General features: G+C 38.7%; 2 protein-coding genes across 6 annotated transcripts in view; both read left to right on the forward strand.

Annotated features, from left to right (window-relative positions):
• dnajc18 (DnaJ (Hsp40) homolog, subfamily C, member 18) overlaps nucleotides 1–3,582 on the forward strand; it is a 47,026-nt gene extending 43,444 nt beyond the window's left edge. The window contains exon 8 of the mRNA XM_063052712.1: nucleotides 2,074–3,582. Coding sequence (XP_062908782.1) covers nucleotides 2,074–2,198 — 125 coding nt within the window. The 3' untranslated portion in view covers nucleotides 2,199–3,582. The remainder of the gene's footprint in view (nucleotides 1–2,073) is intronic.
• Nucleotides 3,583–12,521: 8,939 nt separating this feature from the next.
• The window catches only part of LOC134349314 (uncharacterized), a 72,209-nt gene continuing 69,937 nt past the window's right edge, over nucleotides 12,522–14,793 (forward strand). For 4 of the 5 annotated variants that reach the window (XR_010018641.1, XR_010018640.1, XR_010018643.1 and 1 more), the window contains exon 1: nucleotides 12,966–13,114. The gene's annotated coding sequence lies outside the window, so the exon portion shown is untranslated. Of the gene's footprint in view, nucleotides 12,610–12,965; nucleotides 13,115–14,793 lie in introns of those variants that run through there. The other variant, XM_063053421.1, reaches the window with a different exon arrangement.

Here is a 14,793-nt window from a genome sequence, read left to right on the forward strand (position 1 = left end):
CCATAATTCAATGAAAGTAGCGTCGAGGACTTCCTTACTCGAGAAAAGGGGTAGAACATTCTTTGGAATGCCGGGGAGTTGTTACCATGAACCTGAACAATTGCAAGAAAGCAAAAACACTGGAATTCACATCCTTCTTCATGATTGAAAATGTCCATAAATACATCAATCACAATAAGACCACAATTTCATTGCATAACCAATCAATAATTAACCATTTTCCAGGAGCCAGCACTCTTTCCCCATCCTCCAGAATGAACTCTTCCACTGAGCCAGCACCACCACAAACAAGCACTTTTTAAAACACCACACCCATCAGTTGGGTCACCTGAGGTTGAAGTTGATGGTAACATACTGGATTAATTTGAGGGAGCAAAGAAATGTTCATCCTATTAAAGGTGTGTTGGAGGGCTGTTGGGAACATCATAAGAAGAATGTTTTTAGTTTTGAGTGGCTGGTTTCTTATCAAGCAGGGAACATGGGTTTGTTGGATTATGCAATATGTCCCACTGTAGCTTTCTCCGTAACTCCATCTTTGTTTTGTCCAATGACTTTGGTTGATTTTAGATTACACGTTTTAATATAGTTTAAGGATTCTGTTAAGCCTGAGAGTCTGTTGGTTCATCAATATATTAATTAAAATTATGTTATGTTAACCATTTTTACAGATGGATCAAAAAATGATGTAACTGGGAATGTTGGTGTGGCTGTCTCTGTGCCTGAATTAAAAGTGACGATAAAGAAACCACATATTGACTATTTATCAGTGTATACTCAGAATTGGTTGCTGTCATTTTAGGCTTAGTGGGTGGAGGAAATTTGTACTTACCAAGTTATAATTTGTTCAGATTCTTTTTCGGTTTTGCTGAGTCTTAAAACAGGTCATTCCAGCAGTAGGTCAGAATCGCCAAACATTATTTCATATCCAAAGTATTGGTTTATACATTTGCTTCTTATGTGTCCCTGAACATAGAGATATTCAGGGGAATGAGTGGGATGATTGTTTAGTTAACAAAGCTGTTAAAAGTTTAACAGTGGATATAGACCTTCTACTTAGCAAATCATAAGCTAAGGGGTTGCTAGGGTTAATAATTAGAAAGTTTTGGCAAGACTTATGGGATAATGGGCATAAGGAGAGACACCTTTACAGAATACATAAAACTGCTGGGTTTATGAGAGAAGGGAATGAATTATATTGACAAGATTTAGAATTGGGCATATGATGCTTAATTGGTTTTTGTTGGAAAATATTTGGGTTGTGTGGGTGTTGTCATGATTATTAAACGATGAACACATACTATTACAGTGTGAAGCATACAGGGTTGAAAGAAATCAAATGCAGGCTTCATTACTAGCTTTGGTGGGAGGGGTGATAGTTTTCATTTAAAAATAATTATTGTGTTATGGGACTGACCTTAATTCACAGTATTGTCTTTCATTATTTACAATCTGTAGGGCCTTTTGGGGTAATTTAGCTTTCATTTGGAATAAAAAGAAGTAGAAAGGATTTTAGTTTCCAATTCTCTACACCACACTCCAGTCCAGTTGGTGGTGATAATGCACCTTCAAATTGGACTCTGTCAATTGCCATTAAAAGTCAAAGTCCCCTCCCTGAAACAGGAAGCAACAACAAGCAAGACACTTCAAAGAATGCCACCATCCTGGAGTGTACAAGTACAAACAAAAGGGTCCATGCTGTGTCTTAGCCTAGCATGTGCACTGAATAAGCATAATGTCAACAATGCCAGACACAGGGAAACGAGATTTATGGGGCTACTGGGGGGGTAGGGGGGGAGAACGGGAATAAGAAATTACTTGTGGCAGACCTGCTCGGTCACAATGATTCTATGACTTTTATTAGCAAAATCAAATTGTTCTGATGTGATCCTGTGCTCGAGCACAGCTTCTAACTCATGCCAAAATATATTTCTATATTTGATGCATTGATGATAGTTTCTAACAAATCGTATTTCTATTCCTCCGTTGAAAATTTTGATCATGTTTGGATTGTTCTGTGCCTGTGCAGGTAATAAGTACTATTCATCTGAATAAAGATTTTTTTTTGGTTTACAGAAACTGATCTGCTGAATTTGGCAACATTGTACAGAGACGAACGTCTGAAGCAGAAGGCTGAATCTATTAAGACAGAGAATTGTGAAAAACTGACCAAACTTATTGAACTTCAGAGGAAAGGATGACAGCAATTCCAGATTCACATAATACTTGTATTAAAATTAACAAAATTTCAAAATCATTGCATCATGTTCCTGAGCTAAACATACTAGTTTCCTAAACTTGAATGCATTTTGCAAGTATTATCAATCCATAGTTTTGAAGGAGAAGCCATAACATAGTATTGTTGCTAAGTTACATTAAAGTTTGGTAGCTACAATTTTACATGAAGGTATACTATAAACGGAACTGTGGAAGGACAGCGACTTGAAATATTGACTGTTTCTCTATAGATGCTCCCTAACCTCTGAGCAAGTCCACCAATATCCTTTAATATTTATGGTTCCGTCATCCATCATATTTTTTGTTTTTAGCAGAATTTTATTGTTCTGGTAAGTTATATTCATTACCTTGCAGTAAATCTGGATATTTTTAAATAATGCATCTAATTCTGTGCCTGCAACTTCAGTTGTAAAAAGTCATTGGATGAGCACTTGAAATGCTTTAGGATCCATGACAAAGGGTTTATAGCTGAAAAGAAGGATTAACCTAAATAGTTCTATTCTGGGGTGGTGGGGACTTACTTCACGATCAAATCACTACCCAACACTCTCTCTTCCCCCCCCCCCCGTATAAATTAATAACTCATGTGAATCTTTGGTATTTTCTTTGCTAAAACCATTGTCATATTAAGCATTTTATTTATTACTACTCAACACACTCCCCCCCTGCATAAATTAATAACTTGTGAATCCTTGGTATTTTCGTTGCTGAAACCATTGTCATATTAAGCATTTTATTTATCATTATAAACATGTTGAAATGTAATGTCAGTAACTTTATCATGTATTTCGCACATCTGTTTTTTTGAGGTTGCATGGATGTACTGTGAAACTCTTCAAGGTAGAGCTGAATTGACAATTGCTGAACCAATAGTTCTAGCAATTTCTTTGCCTGCATATTTCAAAAACACTGTTGATGCAGTGCATTTGTTTTATACTTCTGAATAAAATGTGCATTAAGTAGAATTTCTGAATAATTGAGGATTTTGAAGAACTTTACTCATTTTAAGCAAAATTATTGAAGCTACTTTTTAAAATCCAGGGGAATATATTTGCACAAAACAATGAGGTAGAAAATAACTTTTTCCACATAGAATATCTTGTAAATTTGGCTTCAGGTATGTAACTAGTGAAGGAATTGTGCATATTGGTGTTTATTTAATGTACATATTTATTAAAACAAATCACAATTTATAATATTGCATGTAACAATATTTAAAATTTACATAATGTATTGAAAAAAGAGTGCTTTTATTTGAATTACGGTATCTTGAAGGCCAAGTAATAGTCTGTATATCATCTTACAGTTCTGAATCTTGAATTATGTTCAAATAAAATATTTTTTAAAAGGTGATTATTGTCAGTTTGCAGTTTTTAAAAATATTCTTGATCTAATGAAAGGTATTATAAGGATAAGTAGTAAACAAACCAGGTAATGTATAATAGGACTATATAAATACTAATCATCTCCTAAAATTAAGTAGTTGGGAACGAGGCAAATTTTATAACAGTGGAATCAATTCCAATGGTGTTGATTACTTTTACCAGTCAATTATTTATTAATTTATTCTTTATTAAATACCTTCAGCAAGTGCATGTTATTCAGTGTTTACACATTTGTTAGATTCACTGATTTTATCAGATTAAAGAGTAAATCATTATTTCCACTTTTAGTAACTACAAGAGGTGAACAGAATTGAAAATTGGGACTGTGCTGAATCATTGTTTTTAATGTCCATTTAATTGGAGTTGGTATGGAAATCCTCGTTGCCTAAAACCTTTTAAAAATTAGTTGGGGAAATGAAATTCTAAGCAAAGAAAATCACGACTGAAAATCATTCTCTTTTGGATTGGTGGTTTAATTGAGTTTAAATTCAGAGATAAACTACTTTGCCTCATCATTCATTTGAATCATTCAGTGATTGGTAGCCATGCCTTCACTGTACCAATCCTAAATTCAGATTCTGTTCTAAAAAGTATTTCTCTAGTTCTGTAAGTACTTTTTAAAACCTTCTGTTGTATGGTCTATGTATTTCTTGCTATCATTTAAAAATATTCCTTTGTAATTTACTAAAATTGGTTAGTATTTTACATATGACAGATAAAGTTTGTGTTGTTTGAAGTTCTGTATGCCGGTTGAGACAGAAAAGGAAATTTTCCTTTCATCTTATCTTGATGCTGCTGTGCCATCCATTTTGTGATGATCATTTGAAGAACATGGCCTTTAAATCTGTCTGTCCTTCAGTACGGTTCAGTTCACTGACATTATGATAAAATTATACAGTCTGAGATTTTCCAGCAAACTTCTGAACAAAATCATTTGGTTCTAATTTTGAAAGTTTTGACATACTCTTACTCTTCTACATGCATCAGCGGGACAGAAATTGACAGCATTTGTAATTTAAAATGTATTTTTCCTACTGCTGAATTATGAGGTTAGGTTTAGAAATTTTTTTTGGCTTTGTAGTGACTCATTTACTTTTTTCATATGGCATCAACGTCTATTAACAACAATTATAGAAACAAAATGCTTCCAGGAACAGAATAATGAGGTTCTTGCATATAAAGGTTGAAGGGCAAGATGATCTTAACATGTAGATCTTTGGCTCTATAAATTGAGAGATGGCATTGTGAAACAAGTAAGTTATGCTAAACCTTAATAAATCATTAATCAGACTACAGCTGGAGCTTTATGTCCAATTTAGGCCACTGCACAAGATATCAAGTCCTAGGAGGAAAAAGTGCAGAAAAAGGTGAATTTTAAGAAATAAGTTGAAATGGTAAATAATATTTACAGTACGCTGGAGGAACTCAGCAGGTCGGGCAGCATCAGTTGAAACGATGAGTCGATGTTTCGGACCGGAACCCTTCGTCAGGACTGAAGAATGAAGGAGGGGGAAGGATTTGAAGAATGCTTGTAGGTTCAGTTGAAAGACCAGTAATTTGAAAGACAAAGGGGTGGGGGAGGGGAAGCATCGACATTATAGGCAGGAAAACAATGGGTAGTAGAAGAAGGAGGGGGAACCATGAGGGAGGTGATAGGCAGCTGGGGGAGGGGGCAGAGTGAAATAGGGATAGAGGAAGGGAGGAGAAGGGAATTACCGGAAGTTGGAGAATTCTATGTTCATACCAAGGAGCTGGAGACTACCTGAAGGTATATGAGATGTTAATAATATAGTGGGCTGAAATAAAGTGTTCATTAGAAAGCATGGCAATAATTAGAAAAACTGAAAGAACCTTAGGGATGAGTTGATTTGAGAGTCATATTAAACTGGACTGCACTTTCCAAAAAGCTGGACTTGCAGAAGGGAAATTATGACACCTTTTGAGTATCTTTGTGAAAGATTTTTTTTCCCTATTGTGACCTTGTCACAGAGTAGACTCAATGAGCCAAATGACCTAATTCTGCTCCTATGTTATATCAGACATCCCACCCTGCAAAAACTCATTTCAGGGAGGTAGCACCCCCACCCCCAGCAACCTCATATCCCTCCCCCCACCCCCCCACCCCCATCGACCTCCAAGGGTGTATGTAATACTTTATTTAGTGATTTTGTCTAATCTGTAAACCAAGTTGGGTATATGCAGAAAATGTGACATTAAAATATGTACTTATATTATACTATCATGTTTATTCTATTACAACTTTAAGCAACTCTACAGGGAGTTTGGCCTCATCAAGTAGGCCATCAATAGTGTAGCTCCTTAGCAGCTAGCCAGCTAGTTTAAATAACGTTAGCTATGCTAATGAACGAATGACACCTGTTAAACTCACCTCAACATGCCTCTTACATTTTAACCCACCGTAGACAATAGAAAAGTCACTGTTGCAAACAGTGCAGTGAGCAACACTGTCATTATTTTTGAGGTCGACTGTAAAGCCAACCCACAGAGAAAACTGATAGGTCTACTTAGCAGGGGTCCGCAATCGTTTTTGCACCGCAGACTGGTTTAATATTGACAATATTCTTGCGGACCGACCGACCGGGGGCGGGGGTGTTAATCACAACCGGAATATAGGTGATAAGCCAATCGCAACATAACATTTTAAGTAACGTTTGGATATTAATCACACAGCGCATATTTTCCCTGTATGAACATATAAAATCATTGCAACACACCAATATCGGTGGATCAGTGGGAGCCCTGGGCTTGTTTTCCTGCAACAAGACGGTCCGATGGAGGGGTGATGGGAGACAGCAATGCTCAAAGGGGGTTCCTTATGTCCAGTCTATTCCGCAATTTAGTTTTCGTTGCATTCATTGCAGAAAATCCTGCTTCACAGAGATATGTTGGAAATGGAAGCAACGTTTTCAGTGCTTCTGTGGCTATCTCAGGATATTCAGCCTTGACTTTGATCCAGAATGCCGGCAGAGATGTTATGTCAAACATACTTTTCAGCCCACCGTCATTTGCAAGCTTGAGGAGTTGATCTTTTTCCCGTGCTGACATAGATGATTCACTGGGGACATTCACAAATGGGTCACGGACTTATTCCTTTGCACGTCTTGGGTCACTGATGACCTCGCGTGCATTAAAATTCAACAGTGTGTGACAGGGAATGAGGAAAGGTGCAGCTGACTCATAGTGTTTCCTCGAGGCCCAGTGGTTGGGGACCACTCTCAGCACGAAGAGAGACCAATCAGGATGCTCGCTCTCCCTCTCCCTCTCAAAAAATTCTATTTCCAGGATATTGTATTTAATTTCCGGGCGTCAGGGAGCCACTATCGATATGCGGGAGACTCCCGGAACTTCCAGGAGAGGTGGGATGTCTGGTTATATTGTTTTAGATTCATAGAGCACTACAGCACAGAAAAAAAGCCCTTTTACCCAATTAAACCAAGCTGATCTGGAATTATGCATCTGTATTCCCAGACCCTTTGTTCTACCACACTCCTCAGTGCCTGGTTTGTCTTCCCAAATTGCAACACTTCACAATTGTCCACATTGAATTCAATCTGCCATTTATCAGCCTATGCTTCCAGCTGATCCAGGTTCTGCTGCAGTCTTTGATCGCTTTCTTCAATTTTATTTCCCCTTCATTCTTCTAAAGTCCAGCGAGTACAGGCCCAGAGTTGTCAAATGTTCCCCTGATGGTAAACTTTTCGTTCCCAAATGATTCTTTTAAGCCTCCTCTGGACCCTCATCAATACTTGCACATTCTTTCTTTGATATGGGGCCCAGATTGCTCACGCTACTCCAAATGTGGTATGACAAATGCCTTAAAACATCAACATTATATCCTTGCTTTTATATTCTAGTCCTTTCAAAATGAATGCTAGTATTCCATTTACCTTCCTTACTACTGACTCAACCTGCAAGTTAACCTTTAGGGAATTCTGCACTAGACCTTCCAAGTTCCTTTGCACTTCCAGTTTCTGAATTTGTTCTATGTTTAATAGTCTATGCCTTTATTCCTGCCATCAAAATGAATGGCCGTACACTGTATACCATCTGCCACTTCTTTGCCCATTCTCCTAATTTGTCCAAGTTTTTCTGCAGACTTCCTGCTTCCTCAACACTATATGTTCCTCCACCTATCTTTGTATCATATGCAAAAGTAGCCTATCTTTTCCTGTCTTTTACCTCCCTTCCTTCTTGAAGGGTGTTTGATATTTGCAGTTTTGTATTCCTCCGGAACCAGTCCAGAATCTAGTGATTCTTGAAAGATCACTACTGGTATCTGAACATTCTCTTCAGCTATCTCTTTCAGAATCCTGTTGTGTAGTCCATCTGGTCCAGATGACTTGCCTACCTTCAGACATTTCAGCTTTTACTCCCTTTTGCCCACTGACAATCACCACAGTGAAGACTGATGCAAAATATTTATTTAGTTCATCCCTATTTAGTATAGAGATGTTCAGTCCCCTATACACCTTCGTCCCCCACCAGGAAGGCCTCAAATCTCTCCGTTCCTTTCTCGACACCAGACTCAGCCAGTTCCCCTCCACCTCCACTCTCCTCCATCTAGCAGAACTTGTCCTCACTCTTAATAATTTCTCCTTTGGCTTCTCCTACTTCCTTCAAATAAAAGGTGTAGCAACAGGCACTTGCATAGGTCCCAGTTATGCCTGCCTTTTTGTCGGCTATGTGGAACAGTCCATGTTCCAAGCCTACACTGGTGTCTGTCCCCTTCTTTTCCTATGCTACATTGATGATTGCATTGGTGCTGCTTCCTGCACCCATACTGAGCTTGTCAATTTCAACTTTGCCTCCAACTTTCACCCTGCCCTCAAAGTTACCTGGTCCATTTCCGAGTCCTCCCTCCTCTTTCTCCATCTCACTGTCCCTATCTCTGGAGACAGCTTATCCACTGATGTCTATTACAAACCCACACACTCTCACAGCTACCTGAACTATACCTCTTCCCACCCCGTTACGTGTAAAAATGCCATCCTCCTTTCTCAATTGCTTCGTCTCCACTGCATCTGCTCTTAGGATGAGTCTTTTCATTCCAGAACAAAGGAGTTGTCTTCCTTTTCAAAGAAAAGGCCTTCCTTTCCTCAACCATCAGTGCTGCCCTCAACTGCATCTCTTCCATTTCACACACATCTGTTCTTACCCCATTCTCTTGCCACCCTACCAGGGATAGGGTTCCTCTTGTTCTTGCCTACCACCCACCAGCCTCCACAACCAGCACACAATTCTCTGGAACTTCTGCCATCTCCAATGGAATCCCATCACCAAGCATATCTTTCCCTCCTCCCCATTTCGTGCTTTCCACAGGATCGCTCCCTATATGACTCCCTCGTCCATTCATCCCTCCCCACTGATCTCCCTCCTGGCACTTATTCTTGCAAGCAGAACAAGTACTACACCTCCGCCCTCACCACCATTCAAGACCCCAAACTGTCCATCCAGGTGAGGCAATACTTCACCTGTGAGTCTATTGGGGTCATGTACTGTGTCCGGTGCTCCTGGTGTAGCCTCTTGTATATTGGTGAGACCCAACATAGATTGGGAGATCATTTTGCTGAGCACCTAAGCTCCATCTGCCAGAAGCAGGACCACCAAGTGGCCAACCCACCCATTTTAATTCCACTTCCCATTCCCATTCCGATATGTCAAATCCATGGCCTCCTCTACTGTCGTGATGAGGCCACTCTCAGGTTGGAGGATCAACACCTTACATTCTCTTTAGGTAGCCTTCAACCCGATGGCATGAACATTGATATCTTGAACTTCCGGTAATTGGCCCCCCATCCCCTGCCCTCTCCTTCACCAGTTCACGTCCCTTTTTCCCTCTCTCACCTTATTTCCTTGCCTGCTCATTGCCTCCCTCTTGTGCTCCTCCCCCTTTTCTTTCTTTCATGGCCTTCTATCCCCACCTATTAGATTGCCCCTTCTCCAGCTCTGTATCTATCTCACCAATCAACTTCCCAGCTCTTTACTTCAACCTTCCCCTTCAGGTTTCACCTATCACCTTTTGTTTCTCTCTACCCACCTTTTAAATCTACTCCTCATCTGTTTTCCTCCAGTCTTGCCGCAGGGTCTTGGCCCCAAACATCGACTGTAGTTTTTTCTGTTAGCGCTGCCTAGCCTGCTGAGTTCCTCCAGCACTTTGTGTGTGTTATTTAGTTCATCTGCCATTTCTTTGTTTCCCAATGCTACATCTCCAGTGTCATTCTCCAGAAGTCTGATATCTATTCTTACCCCTCTTTTACACTTTATATGTCTGAAAAAGCTTTGGTATCCTCTTTTTTTATTATTGGCTAGCTTACCTTCATATTTCATCTGCTCTTTCCTTATTGCATTTTTGGTTGCCTTCTGTTAGTTTTTAAAATCTTTCCAATCCCTTGGCTTGTCAGTAATTTTTTTTATATTGTATACCTTTGTATAGTTGTTGCTATACTGTATTGACACAATATGTTTATAGCAGATGCAATCTCACTAGCACCACTTGGCCTTGGATTACATGGACAACAGTAATAGCTATGTCAGGTTGCTGTTTATTGATTACAGCTCAGTGTTAAACGCCATCGTACTCTCAGCTGCAAAACCTGGGTCTTGGTACCTACCCTCTGCAACTGGATCCTTGACTTCCTCATTGGGAGACCGTAGTCAGTGTAGGTTGGAAATAACATCTCCTCCTCGCTGATAATCAACACTGGCACACCTCAAGGATATATGCTTAGCCCACTGCCAACTCTCTCTACACCCACGACTGTGTGGATAGACAGAGCTTAATCGCCATCTATAAATTTGTTGTGGCAGAATTTCAGATGGAGATGGGGGCGGAGTACAAGAATGGGACAGATGAGCTAGTTGAATGGTGTCTAAACAACAATCTTGCACTCAACATCAGTAATACCTGGAATTGATTATGGGCATCAGGAAGGGGAAGTAGAGGGTACACACATCAGTCCTCATCGAGGGAATAGAAGTGGAAAGGATGAGCAATTTCAAGTTCATCTCTAAGGATCTATCCTGGGCCCAACATATAGATGCAATTGCAAAAAAGGCATGGCCGCGGCAAGGAACTTGAGGAGAGTTGGTATGTTACCAAAGACCTTGCAAATTTTTACAGATGTGCCCTGGACAGTATTCTCACTAGTTGCATCATGGTCTGGTATGGAGGGGCCACTGACAGGACTGGAAAAAACTGTAGGAAGTTGCAAACTCAGCCAGTTCTATCATGAGCCTAGCTTCCCTGGCATCAAGGACATCTTCAAAATGCAATGCTTCAGAAAGGTGGCATTCATTATGTTGTTACATGAATGAAACCACCGGAGGGAGAGTTACGGGTAGATACAACGCAGCTTCTTTACTCAACAAAACAAGGTACAGCAGACATCAAGACCCTTTCCGTAGAAAGGTCTCCTGGCCCAATGTGGGGCTCAATATTTATTTGCGAAACACAAAGGACAATCCATATTTACAATGTATAGATAATGCTGTCTTTGAAGCTACATGCAAACTTCACACATCCATCCCGCAGCCGCCAGCAGCATCTGAACTGGTATTCACAGCTTTTGTCAAGGAACAGGAGACTGGTGGCCAAAGCCATTTGCTGAATGTAAATGACCTAAACCCAAAAATTACTCTAACACATTACTAAGGACCCCCATCACCCAGGACATGCCCTCTTCTCATTGCTACCATCAAGAAGCCTGGAGACACACACTCAATCTTTTAGGATCAGCTTCTTTCCTACTGTCCATAAGACTATAAGACATAGGAGCCAAATTAGGCCATTCAGCTCATCGAGTCTACTCTGCAATTCCATCATGGCTGATCCTGGATCCCACTCCACCCCATACACCTGCCTTCTCGCCATATCCTTTGATGCCTTGTCCGATCAGGAAAAGATCAACTTCCATCTTAAATTTACGCAAGGAGAGTTCTGTCATCAGATTACTGAATGAACAATGAACCCATGTATACTACCTCATTGTTTTTTTGCACTCTTTTTGCACTAATTTAATTTAATTTTTATACTCTCTATATATATAGATAGATAAAAATTTGTATTTTTTCATGTACTGTTGTCCTAAACCAACATATTGCATGACATACTACAGATGTTAAATGTGATTCTGATACCATTTTTTCTGCTGTCTTTGACTTCTCTTGTCAGGCTCCTTTTAGAATGCTTCTTGTTCTTTGTGATCAACTGATCCTGCATTTTCCAAATTTCTCCCAGAAACTCCAGTCATTGCTGCCATGCCTGCTAGTGTCCCCGTCAAAATAACTTTAGCTAACTGCTCTCTCATGCCTCTGTAGGTAATTTTACTCAATTATAATGCTGCTAAATATGATTTTAGACTCACCCTCTTAATCTGCAGACTGAATGTTATCATATAATAATGACTCTTATGTGTAGCCCTACACATTAAATGCAGGAACAGTACCCTGGAATTCAAGTATTATTCGTTCCTTACGTGAGTTGAAGCAGGCATCAGAATATAGTGAGCAGGAGTGAACTCTGCACTAGATTGGTAATACATGAATAAATTGACTCAATATGATATAAGGTATAGCATGATTTTTGTTGCACTGTAGTGCCAGCAATAAAGAGAAATATGCAGGTTTTTGTGTAAACATTTATGCGGCATGTTATATTCCCTTATGAGATTAAAATTAGCTACATAGGTGAATAAAATTATTCAAAACCTGTGTGTCTGTTAGTCCAATTTATACTTGTTAATGGAAGAAAGAAACTGGTCTGCCTACACATACAGTAGCTGAATGGAGATTTTTGCATTACTCACTTTAAGTAGTATTTGCTCAGGGTTGTTATTCAAGCTGAGGGTAAATTTAGCTTTTGACATGATGAATCCAACAGAGGCTTCATCTTCTGTTCCCTGTGTGCGGGTTTGACATTTGCTACTAACTATATCTTTTTATCTCCCCACAGGAAACAAAAAAATCTATTGTAAGTAAAATTAAAAGAAAAATGTGCCAATTTGATGTGAATTATCTTTGTTGCAAATATTAATATCTATTTATAACATCATCTTAATTTGTTTTTTTTGGCAAAAATACTGTGGTGATTTTGACTGTATTTTGCAAATCATATAAGGAGGTTTCAGCTGTTTAAGTATATACCACTACATAAGGAATGGTATTTTGATTACAGACACATAAATTTTCAGGCTTCCACAAGAGTTAAATATTGAGTGTGTGTGCATTAGTGTTGACTGTAAGTCAGGCATTGGCATGATTCCTCTACCTAAAATTATAACAGAGCGTCTGACCTGCTGGGCTTGTGACAGTTTCAGTCTCAAAGTCGATGGCTGCTGATACTACCGACTCCTCTGATTAGGCTGAGGAGTTTCAAGCTGAAAAGCGAAAATATTTCTTGGATTCATCAGTTGGGAATGCGTGTGTTCAGCTTTTCCATTCACTTTTGAAAACAACTGTTACTGTGCGTACAGCAGGTAAAAACATTACTTCCTCTTCCACTTCATTGCAGACTTCAGAAGTTATTTATTTTTCTAATATGGTGGAACAATAAAATTCAATGAATGTCTCATATTTCACTCTTGCTAAACAGAGAATTAGATTGTGGATTTAGTGACACTGGAGGAATTCATTTTAATAACTTTTAAAATCAAAAATGATCAGAAGTTTTCAAATGAATTTGAATTGATTGATAATATTGAACCCTACATCATAAGAAAGATTGTAAATATAGTATATCATGTTATAATCCACCATTGCATGATTGTTGTTATGTTAGTCTGCATTAATCAAAGAGATATATATTATTGGTGACAATGTTCACTTAATATAGATTATTTTTATATTTCAGAACAGTTGGCATGGATAAAATGTAGAAAAATAGAATTCAATTAATACTAACATTGAAAATGTATATTTAGAATAATTCTTTTGTGTGTTAAGATTATTCTAATTTTAAAATATGCAGCTTGAAAGGAAGAATTTCAAGCTTTTTAGCAGCAATTTCTGATGCATGGTACAAAGCTAGGAAAGGTTTTCTGTGTCATTGTGAAAGTGATCATGGTTCTTTGCTTTGTTTAGGGGCTTGATACTCTGGAAAGAGTTTTTAGCGCTGAAGTCCTACTGTTGGCAATAAAATGCTAAATTACAACACAGAGATCTGTTTAAATTCACATGTTGAGAAATCTGCAAATCACTTTTAATACTGATACGCCATGTTGCCTACAGATAACCAAAATGCCACTGAGTGCAGCCAACAAAGGCATTTCTGGCCTTAGCATATGGTAGGGCATAACTACTTTGGAATCTCTGTTGGACCTCTTGCACTTGAACAGGAGAATGTTCTTTTCTTTTTGCTTCCTCATTTCTGTCAAACAATTTATCAACATATTCTTTTATTTCTATTCCAGTCTGATTATCTATGTGCCCCTAGAAAAAAAGTGTTCACAACAGTAAACCAATTCAGTAGTAAGATCCACTCAGCCTGAATCTCTCTTGTAACTAATTATTACAATATATCTGAAAGTACCCTACACTAGTTGTTAGGTGAGGAGAATGGACTGAGGTATGATTTACCATCCAGCTACATTGCCTGCATAAATTATAACTCAACCAAATGATAACTGACCCTAGATTGCAATTGTCCATCAGTCTCTACTCACAGGCTGAAATAGCTCTTGGTCTATCAGTCTTAAAAAAATAATCCCCAAAGTGTTTAATCCATTTGTATCTCTGTAATCTTCAATTCCACAATTCTTCAGTTGTCTCTTTCTTTATCAATCTCTTGTGCAAGATCTTTTTTTTAAAAACTGGGCATACTTTCAGTTGAGTATGCTCTATGTCTCTCTTTTTAAGATGCATCTTTTATTCATTCACAAAATAGACATGTTGCTGGCATGGTATTTATCGTGCATTGCATACTAACCTTAAAGCTGTGCAGCATGCTCAGCCATTTCAGAGGGCAGCCTAAGAGGCAACCACATTGTTGGATCTAATCATATTTCTGCCAAGCTGGGTCAGAAGGGTATAAGTAAACTTGATCAGTTATTAAGATGTGCTGTTGATTTCATACATATCATCACTGATATTAGCTTTTTACTCCTTTGTCCTGTTGCATCAGAAGGGTGCACAGAGTGTTGTCCTGTAGAACACTTGG

This window comes from Mobula hypostoma, chromosome 7 (assembly GCF_963921235.1).
Source record: "Mobula hypostoma chromosome 7, sMobHyp1.1, whole genome shotgun sequence".
In the NCBI taxonomy this organism is placed as follows: Eukaryota; Metazoa; Chordata; class Chondrichthyes; order Myliobatiformes; family Myliobatidae; genus Mobula; species Mobula hypostoma.